Source organism: Schistocerca gregaria, chromosome 6 (genome assembly GCF_023897955.1).
Source record: "Schistocerca gregaria isolate iqSchGreg1 chromosome 6, iqSchGreg1.2, whole genome shotgun sequence".
Classification (NCBI taxonomy): domain Eukaryota; kingdom Metazoa; phylum Arthropoda; class Insecta; order Orthoptera; family Acrididae; genus Schistocerca; species Schistocerca gregaria.
This window is the reverse complement of record NC_064925.1, coordinates 285,496,046-285,514,055: the sequence shown is the minus strand read 5'-3', so window position 1 is coordinate 285,514,055 and position 18,010 is coordinate 285,496,046. Positions and strand designations below refer to the sequence as shown.

Below are 18,010 nucleotides of genomic sequence, written 5' to 3'. Positions count from 1 at the left end.
TTGTAGGCAAGCCTGTTGATATCAATATGTATGTTATTGCACACTATGCAGCACTATTCTGTGTTGAGTTTACAGTACTAAACAACATGTAAGCATTTGATGTATGAATGAGAGAGATTGGACTGTTATCAAATTGCTTAAATATGTGTATGCTTCATAATTTGAACTTAAATTTATTACTGATAGAAAGTATTAAGTGTATTCAAGACAAATGTTTTGTTGTCTATAGCCAACTCATTCAGATGCGAGATCTTTGCGAAAAAGCTGAGACCTCTCCTCACGAGGTCGTTGTCGTAAGCCACAGCGCCGGACGTAGCCATGGCACATGACGCCAGGGTATTGCGACCTAGTTGGTGTGGAACTGGTACACCACGTTGAATAGCTGGTACGATCCCTTCAAGAGCTGTAAACAGATAGATAAAAAGAATGCATTTTTGTAAATTCAATAACAATTTAAGTGAAGAATGGATATTTCCGACAAGTCAAACCAACTGGTACTCTTTACGCTCATGTCTGACGATTCGACCAAGTTTTATCTTCACTACCGGCATCCCTCATTACACTGTTGGGTGTATCACTCACAATTACCAATTCTGCAGGAAGTTTACTGAAAATGAAACCTAAAGAATAGAACAGACATTTCAAAATGTTAAAATGGCTCTAAGCAATATGGGACTTAATATCTGAGGTCATCAGTCCCCTAGACTTAGAACTACTTAAACATAACTAGCCTAAGGATATCACACACGTCCATGCCCGAGGCAGGATTCGAACCTGCTACCGTAGCAGCAGCGCAGTTCCAGACTGCGCAACTCTGACTTCGAGAAATTGTTCAGTACTGCTCCTCTGTATGGGAGGGCCCTTAACAAGTTACATTAACAGAACAGATGAGCAAGGGTCAAAGAAGTGCTGCACGGATGTCCACGGATGTGTTTAGTCACTTTGTGTCACAGAAATCTTAAGTTATGCAAAATGCACATTTAAACGTCATGCATGATGCGGCATCTTTTCAGACATCTTATTGCTTATGACTTTATTGCTTCTGAAGTATGTTTCGTACAATGACATAATTTTCCATTTACGTTCGGTGGTATATGTGCAGTGTCAGTCATAAGCAAAGAAGTAATGGACTACAACGTTATGCCTCATGCGATACTTTTACTGAACGAACAGCGGGAAAGTATGAAGCGATAAACATTTTTTCTTTTATCATTTTGTAGAAGTTGTCAGTGAGAGAAAAAATTGTGAAGATTGGAAATTATCTGTAAATTTCGTTACAAGTCTAAGTGCCCTTATTCATAAACACTTCAGGGATAAAATCTGAAATTCAAGCTACGCTTGTTTTTCAACCCCACCCCCACTCCTTTGTTAGGTGGGTAGGTTTTGCTTCCACAGCGATTTTCGCCTCACAGTAAGGCATATGTGTACCAAGTTTGTTTGAAATCTGTGCAGTGTATTAGGACGAGATGTGTATAGATCTATGCAGTGGCTTAACTCAAACTGGGGACTCAGGACGTTTTCTGTACTACTGATACTGCCCCTAGACCACGGTTAATTGCATAGATCAAATATTGTAGGTCGTTCTGCTTACGCATTAAAGAGATTTGCTCAGGAGATGAAGTCGAGGTAGGCCACTTCAGAGCAGTGAGAATCCTGCTGGAAAATATCTCACAGTTTTTAGTAAATCCGAATAAAGCAACGGAAAACTACCAACAGTAGTTAGGTAATGGGCTGACGAGTTATACGACGTTGAGAAAGTGATACATCTGTTCGCACGTTAATGGACTATCTATATTCTTTGTGGATGTGTGTTGTATCCCAGAAACATTGTTCAGCATATGATATTGCAGGGCATCAGAGTAAAAGAAAGCAAAATGTAGAAGCAGTAAACGTACAGTCACGTTCATGGCAATATGGAGAATCTCAAAGTATGCCAAAGTTTTTTCACTCTTTGATTAAATATATCGTGATTGTTCGTTCCAGGGAATATTTTGCTACTACACATTAAGGAGACAAAAGTCATGGGTTAGGGAAATCATCATATACAGATGGCGGTAGTATCGTGTGCAATAGGTAAAAAGAGCAATACACTGTCGAAGACGTCATTTTACTCAGCTGGTTCATGTGAAAAGGTTTTCAATTTGATTGTGGCCGCAAAACTGAAGAAACTTTGAAATCCTCATGAAAGTTAGAGATAGACGTATTGGACAGTACATTTCGAAAACCGTTAGGAAATTGGTTATCCCGAGATCCATAGTATCAAGAGTGTGCCGAAAATACCAAATTTCAGGCATTACCTCTCACCACGGACAACGCACTGGCCGACGGCTTCACTTAAGTTTGCTTAGAGATGTTAGTGTTAACAGACAATCTACATTGCATGAAATAACCGTTGAAATCAATATGGGACGTATGACGAAAGTATCCATTAGGACAGTGTGGCGAAATTTGGCGTTAATGGGCTAGCCTGCAGGGGATCAAGGGTGTGCTTTTGCTAACAGCACGACATCGCCTGCAGCTCTTCTCCTGCGATCGTGATTATATCGGTTGGACAGTAGATGTCTATAAAAACGTGGACTGATCGCATGAGTCCGATTTCAGTAGGTGAGAGTTGATGGTGTGGTTCGAGCGTAGAGCAGTCGCCCACGAAGCCATGGACCCAAGTCGTCCAAAGGAACTGTGTATGGTGATGGTTGCTCCGTAATTACATTGGCTGTGTTTACATGGAATGGACTGGATCCTCTGGTCAAACTGAACCGATTATTGATTGGAACTGGTCATTTTCGGCTATCTGGATTCCATTTGCAGCCATCCATGGATTTCATGTTCACAGACAACGATTTCGTATTTATGGATGATAACGCGCCATGTGAACGGGCCACAATTGTTTGCTATTGGTTTGAAGAACATTCTGGACAATTAGATCGAATTATTTGGCGACGCAAAAAAAAATGGTTCAAATGGCTCTGAGCACTATGGAACTTAACATCTGAGGTCATCAGTCCCCTAGAACTTAGAACTACTTAAACCTAACTAACCTAAGGACATCACCCATATCCATGCCCGAGGCACGATTCGAACCTGCGACCGTAGCGTTCGCGCGGTTCCAAACTGAAGCGCCTAAAACCGGTCGGCCACACCGGCCGGCTTTGGCGACGCAGATCGCCCGTCATGAGTCCCACCGAACATTTATGAGACGCAATCAAGAGATTATTTCGAACAGAAAACTCAACACTAGCAACACTTTCGCAATTATGGTGGCTATAGAGGCAGGAAGGCTCAACACTTCTGCAGAAGGAGCTCGAAAGACATGTTGAGCCCATGACACGTGAGTTTTTGCACTACGCTGGGAAAAAGGAGATCTGACATGATGTTATGAGCCCATGACTTTTTTCACCTCAGTGTTAGTGAAAAATTTCAGAGCCAGGACGTGTCTTCACCTCTTGGAAGGTGGCCCTGGAGAGGGAGATGAGCTTGCCCACTCTGATGCGGAGGGGCTGCGCCGCGCGCACCATGAAGACACGGAGAGACCTCTTGAAGCGCTCATCGGCGTCGGGCCAACCGCAGCTGAAGGCAGAGTTGACCAGCCGTTCGCTCTGTAACATCGCAGGCAGACACATCTATACCCGAGTCAGTATGTTGCTACTGAACCAAAGGAATTTTTACAGTAATATAAATGTGACAAAGTCAGGCAGAGGCACGCGACCATAATAATAACTATTAGTAGTTCTCAATCGAGGCCTACTGGGTTAGCAAAGGTAAAAGTGAAACGTCGGACAAGGAATGACGTGTTTCAGAATTAATCCATCATCAACTACCTAATAAACATCAAATACAAAAATGTACTAGGTCTACAACTTTGTTTCCGCCGTTTTTTCTCGAAGTTCCGGGCTTTATTGAGAAAAACGTACAAAAAAAAGTATGATTCATAGTATTGCCCATCGCTGGCCACTACATTCTCCCATCATTCGGATAGCATACGAATCCCGTGGCGGAAGGACTGGGCGTCTTCCCTGGGGATCCATGTGTAACTAGGCTGTTTAGGTTTTATATTATATTGGTAACGCCACGTAGCGCTTTGTATGAAAATCACTGGCTGTGCTGTGTGCAGTCTGTGGCTGCTTTACGTTGTTGTTTGCAATTGTAGTGTTGGGCAGCTGGGTGTGAACAGCGCGTAGCGTTGCGCAGTTGGAGGTGAGCCGCCACCAGTGGTGGATGTGAGGAGAGAAATGGCAGAATTTTGAGAGCGGACGATCTGGACGTGTGTCCATCAGAAAGAGTAAATTTGTAATATTTGATATCATGAACTGATATATATATATATATAATGACTTTTGAACACTATTAAGGTAAATACATTGTTTGTTGTTTATCAAAATCTTTCATTTTCTAACTATGCCTATCAGTAATTAGTGACTTCAGTAGTTAGAATCTTTTATTTAGCTGGCAGTATTCGCGCTCGCTGTATTGCAGTAGTTTGAGTAATGAAGATTTTTTCTGAGGTAAGTGATTCATGAAAGGTATAGGTTATTGTTAGTCAGGGCCATTCTTTTGTAGGGATTATTAAAAGTCTGATTGCGTTGCGCTAAAAATATTGTGTGCCAGTTTAGTGTTGATCAGAGAGTAATGTCTGAGTACGTTCAGTTTTGCTCAGCTGTTTCAAAAGCAAATAATGTAAGAGATTTATCAGCTCAGTCATTCATAATTTTTTCTAAGGGGACGTTTCACATGAATCGATTGAATTTTGCACTTGTTCATACGATCGGAATTGCTGGTCAGCCAGACTGTTTGCCACTGGTCGAAAAAGGTGGCAGTCAGAGAGAGCAACGTATGAAGATTACGGCGGGAGGGGTAGGACTTCTCATTTCAAAGTTTCCATGTTTATTTTGACGGGTTTTGCGACATGGGGTCGAGCACTGACCTGCTGCAAAATTACCTTTACGTGTCTGTCGCTGTGTTGTGGCCGTTTGTGTTTCAGTGTGGGGCTCGAACCCATCAATTGCTTTCGATAATGGTGTCCTGTCTTCGTGTGTTTCAGTAGCTACGAAAACGTTCTGTGTTCCACCGCCATGTCGGCCTTCGATTACAAAATCACCGTTCTTAAGGCGTGGAAAACATTTTCTGCACGTTCTTCTACTGATAGTTCCCTTGCCATTGGTCTCACCCAGCAGCATTTTAAGACCCACAGCCGCAGATTTCTTCATGTTAAAGCAGAAAATTAAAACTTCCCGCAAATGGTGCGAAATGGGTACGTACGTTGACTTACTTAATCGAAAATAACCTTACGATGCGATCACAAATCGACTAATATTTTTATGGCGTTATGTTTACAGATGCCTAAACTTATTGTATGACACCTGTGACCAACCACCCGAACCCCACTTGCCGCTACCGCCGTCTATTGCAAAATTAGAAAGCAAAGTTGTAGACCTAATATTATAAAATGCAGTAATTGATAGCTTCAGGACTCCATTTGATTGGAATAATTTGTCACAAACTGTACTACAACTTCTCAGGAGCTGTTGCTGCACGTAACTATGGCGTTTCAAGTTGTAGGGAATACAAACACTTTTAGACTACAATCACAATTCTGCAGAGTGCGGACCAAGAAAATATTTTAGCCGATAGTTGGCATTACAAAATGCATAGTGGAGTAAAGGCGCATTTAATATACCATGTTTCTGATGGCTGCGAACTAGCTTATTATAATAGAAATAAAAGAAACATTTTCTTTATACAAATGGTAATGACAAAATTCCAGAGTTAAAAGGTTACACGAGATATTTGTTTTAATTTCGGGAATTTTATGTGACACCACACATTGTCAAAATCTAAAACCACAAAAACTGCGCGATATGAAAAGAAGCATTAGATCAAAATAAATTTTATCGTTTGTACGTACCACGTATTTCATACTTTGAGTTTACATCACTTGTAAGATTGTATTGGCTACTTTCTGCCGGCCGGTGTGGCCGTGCGGTCTAGACGCTTCAGTCTGGAACCGCGTGACCGCTCCGGTCGCAGGTTCGAATCCTGCCTCCGGCATGGATGTGTGTGATGTCCTCAGGTTAGTTAGGTTTAAGTAGTTCTAAGTTCTAGGGGACTGATGACCACAGCAGTTGAGTCCCGTAGTGCTCAGAGCCATTTGAACCATTTGAGCTACTTTCTGGTACCAGATTTGGGTTTGACAGACATCCTGTCCTAGTGTCAACGAAACTATTGTGTTTCCCTTCCCCTGGTTTACTAGCTGTATTTAGCTTTGAGGCATATGTTTGTACTGCTGTTTTATATTTTGATTTTATGTGTCTCTTTATATTGCACAATTGTTGTCGTAGCTTTTGACGATAAGTGGTGCCACGTAATATTCCTAATCGAATACTTTGTGTAACCTTTTATTACTGTAATTTTGTCATTACCATTTGTACAAAGAAAATTTTTCTTTTGTGTCTACATTAATAAGTTGGGTCACAGCCATTAGACATATGGTACAATAAATGTACATTAGTTGATATGCCTTGGTGTTACTACATATTTTGCAAGGACACCTGACGATAGAAATATCTTATCGGTCCGCAGTCTGCAGAATGTTTGTCTCCTAGAAAACTTGAAACGCGAGATCTATGTGCGGCGTGCAGTAATCGCTCCCGGATAGGTGTAGTGCAGTTTGTACCAAGTCATTTCAATCCAGTGGAGTTATGTAGCTATCCATTACTGCGTTTCATAATATATTCGCATTTGATCTTTTGTAGATATCAGATCATGGATACATTCCGAAACGCGTCATATCAGCAATAAAGTCATTCGTTGCTTTTTGGCTAACAGTTACCTTTGTAACCCATTCAGCCCGCATGCAGGACTGCTGATTAATTTTTTTTTTACAGCGTCATGATTGAAAAACATTATTATGTTATGGTCAAGAACAAATACAAAGGAGTATAGCAGTCTCTCGCAAATAATATTTATTTCATTTTCAGATTTCATCTTCAGTGCAGTAAATGTAAGTTAAAACATTAAAACCACTTATATACGCACGTAGTCCCAACTGGATATTCGTGTCAAAGATTGAACACAACCTTTGACATGAACAGTCTAATTGGTGGTAAGTACAAGTAATTTTAATCTTTTCAGTTACATTTACTTCACTGAAGATGACTATTTAGTGACCAAAATCTGAAATAAATACAGTCGCTAGGCACAACTGCTTCCCCACTAAACTGAACGTAACTAATCAAGGAATCTACAGTTGGCCCCATCCGGTTAGCCACAAGCGTTAGCCGGCCGCGGTGGTCTCGCGGTTCTAGGCGCGCAGTCCGGAACCGTGCGACTGCTACGGTCGCAGGTTCGAATCCTGCCTCGGGCATGGATGTGTGTGATGTCCTTAGGTTAGTTAGGTTTAAGTAGTTCTAAGTTCTAGGGGACTAATGACCACAGCAGTTGAGTCCCATAGTGCTCAGAGCCATTTGAACCACAAGCGTTATTGGCGATTCGTCCCCTTATCGAATCCACCCGTTTGATTAACGGCGACGGCCAGTAAGCCGACCAGCCTGTGTGTGGTTTCAAGGCGGTTTCTCACGTGAGAGTAGGTTTATAATAGGCTGATACCCACTTCTCGCATCAGTTACACGATTCGCAAACTTATAAAAACGTTCCCACACTTTCACATGAGATAACAGTAAACGCACACAGATTGGTAAGGGGTGGCGAAAAGAGGGCAATCTGGCCCCCTCTGTCACTAGGATCACCGTATCTTAAAGCTAACATGACGATCCCCTTGCGACTCGGGATAAAGGCCAGGAAAAAGAAGAAGGAATTTACAGAACAGTTTTCGAGAACACACATTCCAGGAATATACGACGGCCGTTCTATAAGTAATACCACACATTTATTTTTCTCGTTACATTTCGGTTGAAAACACGTGGAATTTGTTGTGGGCCATTGTGAAAAATTACCCACTTCAGCTCCTATAATTTCATGAAATTCTGATAGGTGGCGGCGCTATACGTAGCCTTGAATACAACGTCCGCAACGGAATTGTATTCAAAGCAGAGAACTCTCATTGAGTTCCATTTGGGCGAAAGGTGGTGGTGGTGATAAGTTCCTAAGGGACCAAAGAGCTTACACACTGAAACTTCCTGGCAGATGAAATGTGTGTGCCCGACCGAGACTCGAACTCGGGACCTTTGCCTTTCGCGGGCAAATGCTCTACCAGGTTCGCAGGAGAGCTTCTGTAAAGTTTGGAAGGTAGGAGACGAGGTACTGGCAGAAGTAAAGCTGTGAGTACCAGGCGTGAGTCGTGCTTCGGTAGCTCAGATGGTAGAGCACTTGCCCGCGAAAGGCAAAGGTCCCGAGTTCGAGTCTCGGTCGGGCATACAGTTTTAATCTGCCAGGATATCAGCGCACACTCCGCTGCAGGGTGAAAATCTCATTCTGGAGCTTACACACTACTTAATCTAATTTAAACCAACTTACGTTAAGGACAACACACACACCCATGTCTAAGGGTGGGCTCGAAAGTCCGACGGAGGAGCCGGGCGAACCGTGGCAAGGCAATTTAAGACCTTGCGGCTACCCCGCACAGCTTGGTGCAAAACCAAAGCTGCGCAGATACTCCTAGGCACCTGCACAATGTTTACAGAGACCTGGCAATGAGTCATCTGTCATCATTCCATCTAGGTATCGATCTTCTGCGTGCCGGCCGACCGCCCACACCTGTGACTCCTGCAGTGTTGGAACGGGCAGACACTCTCATTCCAGGTGATCGACGAATAACAATCATGCAACTCGCTGCTCATCTAGACATCTCTGTTCGTAGACCTGACACACTCATCCAAAATTTGGGGTACTCAAAAGGTGTTCGTCCCTGGCTAACGGAAGATCATAAAGAGCAATGAAGGACCAGCTGTACAGAACTGCTTGTTCATTAAGTGGTTGATCATGACAATTTTTTGTTGAACATCATCACAGGTGATGAAACATGGGTTCATCACTTCGAAGAAGAAACCAACCCACAATCCATGGAGTGGTGCAACACGGCCTCTTCTCCAAAGAAAATGTTCGAAGATGCACACGCAGCCAACGAAGCTATGGCGACGGTCTTCTGGGACTGTGAAGGCGTTATGATGATTGATGTCCACCCTCACTTTGCAACGACCAAATCTGAGATGTATTGTGCTACCCTCAGGAAATTGAGGATACGACTTCAGCGTGTTCGTCACCACAAAATGTAAACAAACTTTTCCTTCTCCACTTCGCAAGGCCTTGCCCAAGTCTGCGCACCAAGACGAACTTGTAAAACTTTATTGGACTGTTCTTCCATATCCGTCCTACAGCTCAGGTCTCTCACATTCCAACTTCAACTCACATACTACACTTCCAGATTAACAATGTTAAGCATCCATAGGACACTGACAGTAGTCAATCTCACATCTTCAAAGTGTCGGTGGGTACATAAATGTCTAGTTGTAACCCTTTGTCAGACGCAGAATTGCCCACAGAGTGTGTTAGGGTTGTTGGTGTTCAGTGTTATCACTGTGGTACTGCATAGGGTGTTTCCGTAAGAATGTGCAGAATGTGACAGGATGTAAGGTGGCAGAATAAATGGTCACATTCGCACCAAACATGAGACCTTTATACATCACAATGAGAAGGTGAAGATGCCTAACGTAATTCGGCTGTTATGAGAACATTTGCCTATCAGTATGGAGTGCAAAAAGAAGTGACAGCCAGTTGACGGTAATTAATACACGGTTCCTGTATAATGGACGTCTTTGAGCACAAGGTGGAACAGGCAATGTGAGTCGCTTTTAGTTTTGAAAAGCTAGGCGTACAATGGCATAGCTAAGATGGGCTGTGAGGGTTACGACGGAAACCACTTAAAGCGGTGGCAAGAGGAAGGTCAGCGACCCTGGGCTAGGTGATTCAGGCCAGAGTAGCACGTGTAGTGGCACATCTGTACAAGGAATAGAAAAAAAGCTTTAGAAAGCTGCCTTTCGGAATTCCAACGGGATACGAACAAGAGTCAGTGAGGCATTTCGTCCAGCGAGTGTGACACACAGAAAGGGCAATGTACTTTAGGCATCTAGAACGGGCAAGAAACGTCTGATTGGCGGAAACGCACAAGGAAGGAGAAAAATACTCAAGTTTCTATGCAGATTGATAGAAGGGACATTCGATTGACAGAGAGAGTTTCTACAAAATAAAAGGAATGCTCCTGTTGGTCGAAAAGGGCCGTGACATGAAAAACGAATGAACCCAAGTGGGGGAGACAGTCCTGCCATGAGTAGTACAAGAGAGAAATTTTCGAGGACTCTTCTCTAAACTGGCATCAAGTGCAGAACGGAGCACTTAACGCTCTGTACGACGCAGATAAGAAATTTGTATGGACACCGCGTTCACAGAGGCTGCACTTCAGCTAGAAATTAGTTGTAGCAACGTTTAGCTCCAACTGTGGAGAAACAAACGAGCCAAATTAATTAACTGTTCTTGCGAGAACTGAGAGGGCACTATAATATGCACACTACAGTATGCAACCATGTGCATGTATATCGCCACATAAGAAGAGTAGGGGTGAATACGTGTTTTCTCGCATATCGAGGAACATAGGGAAAGTTTCTGAGGGAAATTTCAGCAAAGTCCAGATTAGTTTTGTAGGAATTTCACTGGGAGAGAGCGACCTTGCAGTCGGCAGCACGTCACAGTTTAAGGTAAATACCGCATGCAGAGGGGTAAACTCCGTTGGTTCACCAGATTGCGTCCACTGTAAACTCGAGCGGCCTTGGCTAACCTTGCACTTAACTAACCATTCACCGTAGACTTCATTGTCATCCTAAATAGTATGGAACTTTGAACCGCAATCGGACGATTTTCCTGGTACTGACCAATATTACAACGTATGTGTAGGAGCAATTTTGTAAAGAAACTTCCAATTAAACTTTCATAATATTGTGTTTAGGACTAATGTTCTTTCAGAGAGTTGTGCTGTTTTTAATTTGTCGAGTTGCAAACTGTGTAGCGTGTAATTTTGTGAGAAAAATTGCAACATTAAACTTGTCATTTCACCTTACACAGTTGTTATCAATTCTAGAATAAGCAAAATTGCAGCTTACAAGGACGTTGCTCATTCGGATGGAGTAATTCAAAGAAGAACGACACATTCGTCAGATAAGCGCGAGAGTATCACGGAGATGTTCCACCAACTCCCCAGCGAGACACTAAAGGAGAGAAGTGGTGCTTCACAGTCAAAATTGGGAAACGGACATGCATTTCAAGGAATCATCATAATGGTACCTACAGTACTCACCGCTAGACACTGAAAGGTGGCTCGTAGACTGTGGACATAATGTGTTAATGTAAAATTTCTTCATGGTGCCCGTTTCAAGTGCACTACAATAGTTTTTATTTACTTAGATTGTCAGTTACTTATTTACATGTTCCATAGAACCTTTTCAAAGATTACTTTAAGGAAATGATGTGGAACGAGTCAGAATACTAATCATGTTAAATTTAATAAATACATTATGTTTGACGCAGACTCATGCAAATACACATAAAAATAGTTCTTTTAGAGAATACCGCCGGCCGCAGTGGTCTCGCGGTTCTAGGCGCGCAGTCCGGAACCGTGCGACTGCTACGGTCGCAGGTTCGAATCATGCCCCGGGCATTGATGTGTGTGATGCCCTTAGGTTAGTTAGGTTTAAGTAGTTCTAAGTTCTAAAGGACTGATGACGACAGCAGTTGAGTCCCATAGTGCTCAGAGCCATTTGAATCATTTTTTTTTTTTTTTTTAGAGAATACCAATTTTAAGTGCAACATTGTCCATTGAATAGTAGGTGATATTCAGAATAATTGATTTTATGTCAGATTTGAAAGTTACTTTGCTACCTGTCACATACATTACTTTATTAGCAAATGATTAAAAATTTCTGTTGCTGCATATTGAGCTCCTTTTTGAGCCGCTTAATCCTTTAGTAATGTCGTTTCCCTGCTAGTGTAGTAGGTGTGGAAATCACTATACTTCTCTTGATGGTTTTTCTATGATGAATTTCGTTAGCAAATGTACACTGAGGTTACAGAAAGGCATGAATAGCGATTCGCATATATACAGACGCCGTAGTATCGCATACAGAAGGTATAAAAAGCAGGGCATTGGCGGAACTTTGTACTCAGGTAATTCATGTGAAAAGGTTTCGGGCGTGATTACGACCGGATGACGGTAGTTAACAGACTTTGAAAGCGGAGTGGTTGTTGGAGCTAGACGTATGGAACTTTCCATTTCGAAAATAGTTACGGAATTCAATATTCCGAGATCAACAGTGTCAAGAGTGTGTCGAGAATACCACATTTCAGGCATCGCTTTTTACCACTGAAAACACCCAGGCCGACGACCTTCCTATAACGACCGAAAACAGCGACGTTTGACCGAGCGAGGTGGCGCAGTGGTTAGACACTGGACAATCCGGCGTCCGGCCATCCTGATTTAGGTTTTCCGTGATTTCCCTAAATCACTCCAGGCAAAAGCCGGGATGGTTCCTCTGAAAGGGCACGGCCGACTTCCTTCCCCATCCTTCCATAATCCGATGAGACCGATGACCACGCTGTCTGGTCTCCTTCCCCAAACCAACCAACCAGCGGCGTTTGTGTAGAGTTGTCGGTGCTAATAGACAAGAAACACTGTGTGAAATAATCGCAGAGACCAACGTGGGACGTACGACCGTCGCATCCGTTAGGACAGTGCGATGAAATCTGGCCTTAATCGGCTGCGACAGCAGACGACATTGCCTGCAGCACGATATCGCCTTCACCGCCTCTCCTCGGCTCGGGCCATATCGGTTGGACCCTAGACGACTGGAAAACGGTGTACTGGTCAGATGAGTCCTGCTAAGCGCTGATGGTAGTGTGGTAGTGGGACGCAGACAGCACGAAGCCACGGATCCACGTTGCCAACAAGGCACTGTCGAAGGTAATAGCTGTTGGTAATGGTGTGGGCTGTGTTTAGATGGAATGGAGTGAATTCTCTAGTCCAACTGAACAGGTCACTGACTGGAAATGGTTGTTTGCGGGTACTTCGACACCATTTGCGGTCATTCAGGGACTTTATGGATGACAGTCGTTCGTTTGCGATTTGTTTCAAGAACATTCCGAAAAATCGAAAGAATGCTCTGGCCACTCAGACAGCCCGACATGAATCCCATCGAACCTTACAGGACATAATCGGGAGGTCACGTCGTGCACAAAATCCTGCACCGGCAACACTTCCGCCATTATGGCAGGCTGTACAGGCAGCATCGTTCAGTAATTGTGCAAGGGTGTTGTAATATTTCTGGCTTATTCAGCCATCATACTACGCTCCAGGAAAGTATTCCCAGGGCAGTGGAGATGCAAGAAGCATAGAGATGACGCAATGTGGGATGAGGTACCTGGTCTGTGTTTGGCTGCTGTGTTCGGCGGTAGGGCGCCAAAACGTTAACTCAACAGCCAGCTACCATCAGTCATTTCAAAATTATTAAAATGAAAGTATTACTAAAACAAAAGACTGACGATATTACTGCCGATGCACTTCGGTGCCGTTCGGGTCACGCCTTGATGGCTTGGTGCGTGAAGTGTCTCGGGCAGTCAAGCTCTCCAGTTCTGACCGTTCCAGTAGACAGACATGTTCTCTGTTATAGCAGTATTTGTTTCATGCAATTTTATTTACTACACTTCCTACCGTCGCTAGGTACAGACATGTTGTCTGTAATAGTAGTATTTGATTCATGTAATTTTATTCTCCAGTCCTGACCGTTCCAGTAGACAGATATGTTGTCTGTGGCAGGATGTATTTCACGTTATTTCAGCCAGATATAATGACTGTGGAAAGATATGTTTAATACGTTGTGATCAAGAATAGTTTCTCGTGTCTATATCAATAAAAACACGAGTGGCATCCCAAATGAGTTATAGTTTATTCGTAGCAGCAGTTCCTTGCGAAGTTAATTTCAGCCTCAAGAAAAAGAATCCACGACTTGCGTGCTGTTTTCTGCTCTGGGGACATCATCATCATGAAGACAGCAGGTTAGTGAAGTGTACAAGAACTTATGTATTCCACACAGGGCAGTGGAAACAACCAGGCACCTCACGTGTACTGCATGCACAGTACAAATGTGCTCAGTGACACGTCATCTGCAGTAATGCAGAGGAGGTAAAGAAGGATGAAAGTATTAACACTATCTCACTTTTATTTCTTTTTCTTGCCGTAGTGTTCCAACGGCTTGTTGAAACAGCGCCACATAGAGTTGCCGCACAACGCCAGGCAAAAAGGAGGTCCGGCACGACACCAGGAGGGATCCCTTTTGTCACCTCCGTGTAAATCAAATATTGAATAAAAAGACATTTATATGATTTTAAATTCGAATGTAAGAGACATTAGAGTGTTCCACTTAGTAACAAGCACTCACCTCGTCAATAATCGCCTGTCCAGTGAGGCAGTAGAGGCCACTCTGACACATGAAGATAGGAACGGCGAGAAACATTTTGGTCCTAGCGGACACACTGGTGTCTCTCTCCAGCATCTGTAACGTACACGGTCACTCGAAGAATACAATTCAAATATACAGAAAGTAAATATCTAAGAAATATAGCAGTAGTTTTATCAGTGACAAAACTCGAAAATAATAAATCACATTTGAAAATATTGAAACAATAACATTCCCTCCATTAATCAGTAACTGACCTCTAGAAGTGTTTTACACGCCTTAATGTGTCATTTGCTCGGAAGTTATAAGATCTGAAGTATTGCCGCAGCATTACAACCTTCTAAAGTACTAGGGTGAGTCAAATGAAAATCTTAAATTTATTACCCTGCAAGTTGGTGAGCCTGCTACAAACAGCGTGCAAAATGGCCTGTAGGTGGCAGCATAGTGCAGATACACACATACCGTCGCAGTATCAGTATAAAGATGGCCGCTCCACTTGTGACTTGCACCAGGGAAGAACAGCGTTCTGTTATTCGATTTTTGTGTAGTGAAGGTGTGAGACCTATTGAAATTCATCGACGAATGAAGGCTAAGTACGGTGATGCATGTTTGTCACAGCAGCAAGGCTACGAATGGAGTAGGAAGTTCGCAAATGGTGGGACTCCAGTGGAAGATGCTCCTCGTCCAAGTCGGGCACAACGAGTTGTGACTCCACAGAACATTGCAGCAGTTTAAGTCATAGTGAAGCGAAACCGACGAGTGACCCTGAATGACATTGCAGCATCTTTACAGATTAGTCACGGGTCAGCACACCATATTGTGCATGATGTGCTCCAGTGTCACAAAGTGTCTGCAAAATGGGTGCCACGGCAGCTGACTCCTCAAATGAGAGAACGACGTGTTGACAGTTGTGAAGAACTTCTTCGGCACTTTGAACGAGAAGGTTATGGCTTCCTTGCAAGAATCGTTACTGGGGACGAAATCTGGGTTCACTTCCACCAACCGGAAACGAAGAGAGCGAGCAAGGAATGGCGCCATTCCTCATCACCAAAACCAAAGAACTTTCGAACAGAACCACCAGCAGGGAATGTTATACTGACTCTTTTTTGGGACGAAAAAGGCGTCATTTTGGAGCATTACATGCCTAGAGGGACCACTGTCACCAGTGCATCGAACACAGATCTCCTAAAAAATCATCCGTGGCCTGCAATCAAATCAAAGCGACGTGGATTGCTGTCAGTAGGGGTCCTTTTGTAACACGACAATGCAAGGGCCCACACTGCCCGTTCAACGGTTGCAACAATCATAGACCTGCATTTTATGTGTCTTCCTCATCTACCATACTCACCAGACCTTGCCCCAAGTGATTTCCATATGTTTGGACCACTCAAAGACGCAATGGGAGGAAAGAAGTTCAGTTCTGATGAAGAGGTACGCCACACGGTGCATGAGTGGTTGCACGGATTACCAAAAGAATTTTTTTCTAAAGGAATTTATGCACTTTGTAAGCGCTGGAGGACTTGCATTGAGCGTGTGAGAGATTACGCTGAAAATCGATACAGCTTTGTACCACTTCTGTACAATAGATGATATTTAAAAAAATATTTAAAGTTCTCATTTGACTCACCCTCGTAAATTTCCATGGATGTGCAAGTTGGTTTGAAACTCGTTCTACTTTGCTATAGTAGAACTTATTAACATGGAATTAATTCGGTATAGTTATAACGATCGCACATGTTTTACATCTTTCAAGATTTTAATGGCAGCCAGAAAACACTGGAATGGGTGAGATCTCGAATCTCTGTATTTGGTGTCTCCTCGTGTCTAAATCAGTCATTTTTATTACAATGTTTAACACATGATTTCTTGCACCTGTTCCATATACTTTCGTCGTGAAATCAGTGGATCGTAGACATGAGAAGTGCTTCTAAGCAAACATCATTTATCCTAGTATACGATTAGAGACATGTGAGGAAACAGCATCACTTTCATTCCACGCAAAATGTCTTGTCAATTCGTCATTTTGGCGTATTTGGTAGTTAATGAGACAACTGTGAAGAACGTTACAGGTGGGACAGCAATGACATTTGCAGAATATCACAAATAATATTTGCACTGGGTCTTATAGGGAGCTATGGATGAAATGTGAACCATGTGCAGAGCAAGGAGATCAGTATTCTTGTCCTCTGCAGCTCCATCTAGAGCCTTGGACGTTATTCTGTGATGTGACATCGCATGTTCTATGATCCCGGCCCTTATTCTAAACAGCATATTCAACTTGGTCCTTTCTTTGTCGATTTAGTGCCTCCTGTTATGCTGTCGTAACAGTCCTCTTAACTTTCATCATGCTCCTATAACGCCACATTTCAATCTCTTCCGTCCTCGTCTCTTAGAGTTTTCATACAGTCCATAATTCATTGCCACATTCTCCAGATGTACATTCTCAATAATTTATTTTCCAAATTAAGGCCTGTGTTTGGTATCAGTAGATTTCTCTTGGCGAAGAATACTCTCTTATCCTTTGTTAGTCTCCGTTTTTTTGTGCTTTTTTATTTATAAGTGGTACCCTATTATGCTTCCAACGTTGCAAATTTCCCTTAGTATGTCTTTTCCAACTTCGATATTAAGTTTGGCGCTAATTCGATTTCTGCTACAAGTCTTTCCTTTTATTCTTCCCACCGCTCGTCCCCTCACCCACCCAAGCCCCTCTCCTTGCCCACAAGAAATTCTCTATGAGCACTAGCCTTTTTATACCGTTCAATAGACCTTGTAACTCTACCTTACTTTCAGTTAGGATTCTTACAGACCTCAACATATCTTTTCACTGACATACTTTCACCTTGATTTTCGAAATGCAGTTTGACAGTAAAGACAGACTGCATACTTGCCATACCCTTGTCAGCACACGGTCGTTTGTCTTGGTCTTGCGTTCTCATTCCCACCTCATGGTTCTTGCACATATTGTAAGGGAGGGCGTTGAATTTAGAAGATAGTACAAGGGTCATTCCAAAAGAAATTCACACATTTTTTTAAAAAATCCATCTTTTATTCTATATGTTTGAAAGTTTTACAGTATGTAGATACATCCTTTAGGAAGAATATATCTCCACATAATTTTCATACCTCTCAACTGCCATACGCCATCTTGGAACCAGTACCTATATACCCGCACAGTAAAATTCTGGACCGACCTGTTGGAGCCCTGTTTGGCAGCGTGCACAAGGGAGTCATCATCTTCAAACCTTGTTCCACGAAGAGAATCTTTCGGTTTCCCAAAAAGAGATGATAATCACATGGAGCCAAGTCAGGACTGTAAGGCGGGTGTTTGAGTGTTGTCCATCCGAGTTTTGTGATCGCTTCCACGATTTTTTGACGGACATGTGGCCGCGCATTGTCGTGCAACAGCAAAACATCCTGCTTTTGCCGATGTGGTCGAACACGACTCAGTCGAGCTTGAAGTTTCTTGAGTGTCGTCACATATTCATCAGAATTTATTGTGGTTCCACTTCGTGTGATGTCCACAAGCAAGAGTCCTTCGGAATCGAAAAACACCGTAGCAA

At 42.9% G+C, this 18,010-nt stretch overlaps 1 protein-coding gene across 1 annotated transcript in view; it reads right to left on the bottom strand.

Moving 5' to 3' along the window:
* Nucleotides 1-346: 346 nt before the first annotated feature.
* LOC126278853 (odorant receptor 83a-like) overlaps nt 347-18,010 on the bottom strand; it is a 62,103-nt gene continuing 44,439 nt past the window's right edge. Inside the window, exons 5-7 of the mRNA XM_049979129.1 lie at nt 14,433-14,546; nt 3,441-3,596; nt 347-403 (exon numbers count right to left, since the gene is read on the bottom strand). Of these exons, the coding sequence (XP_049835086.1) occupies nt 347-403; nt 3,441-3,596; nt 14,433-14,546 (327 nt within the window). The remainder of the gene's footprint in view (nt 404-3,440; nt 3,597-14,432; nt 14,547-18,010) is intronic.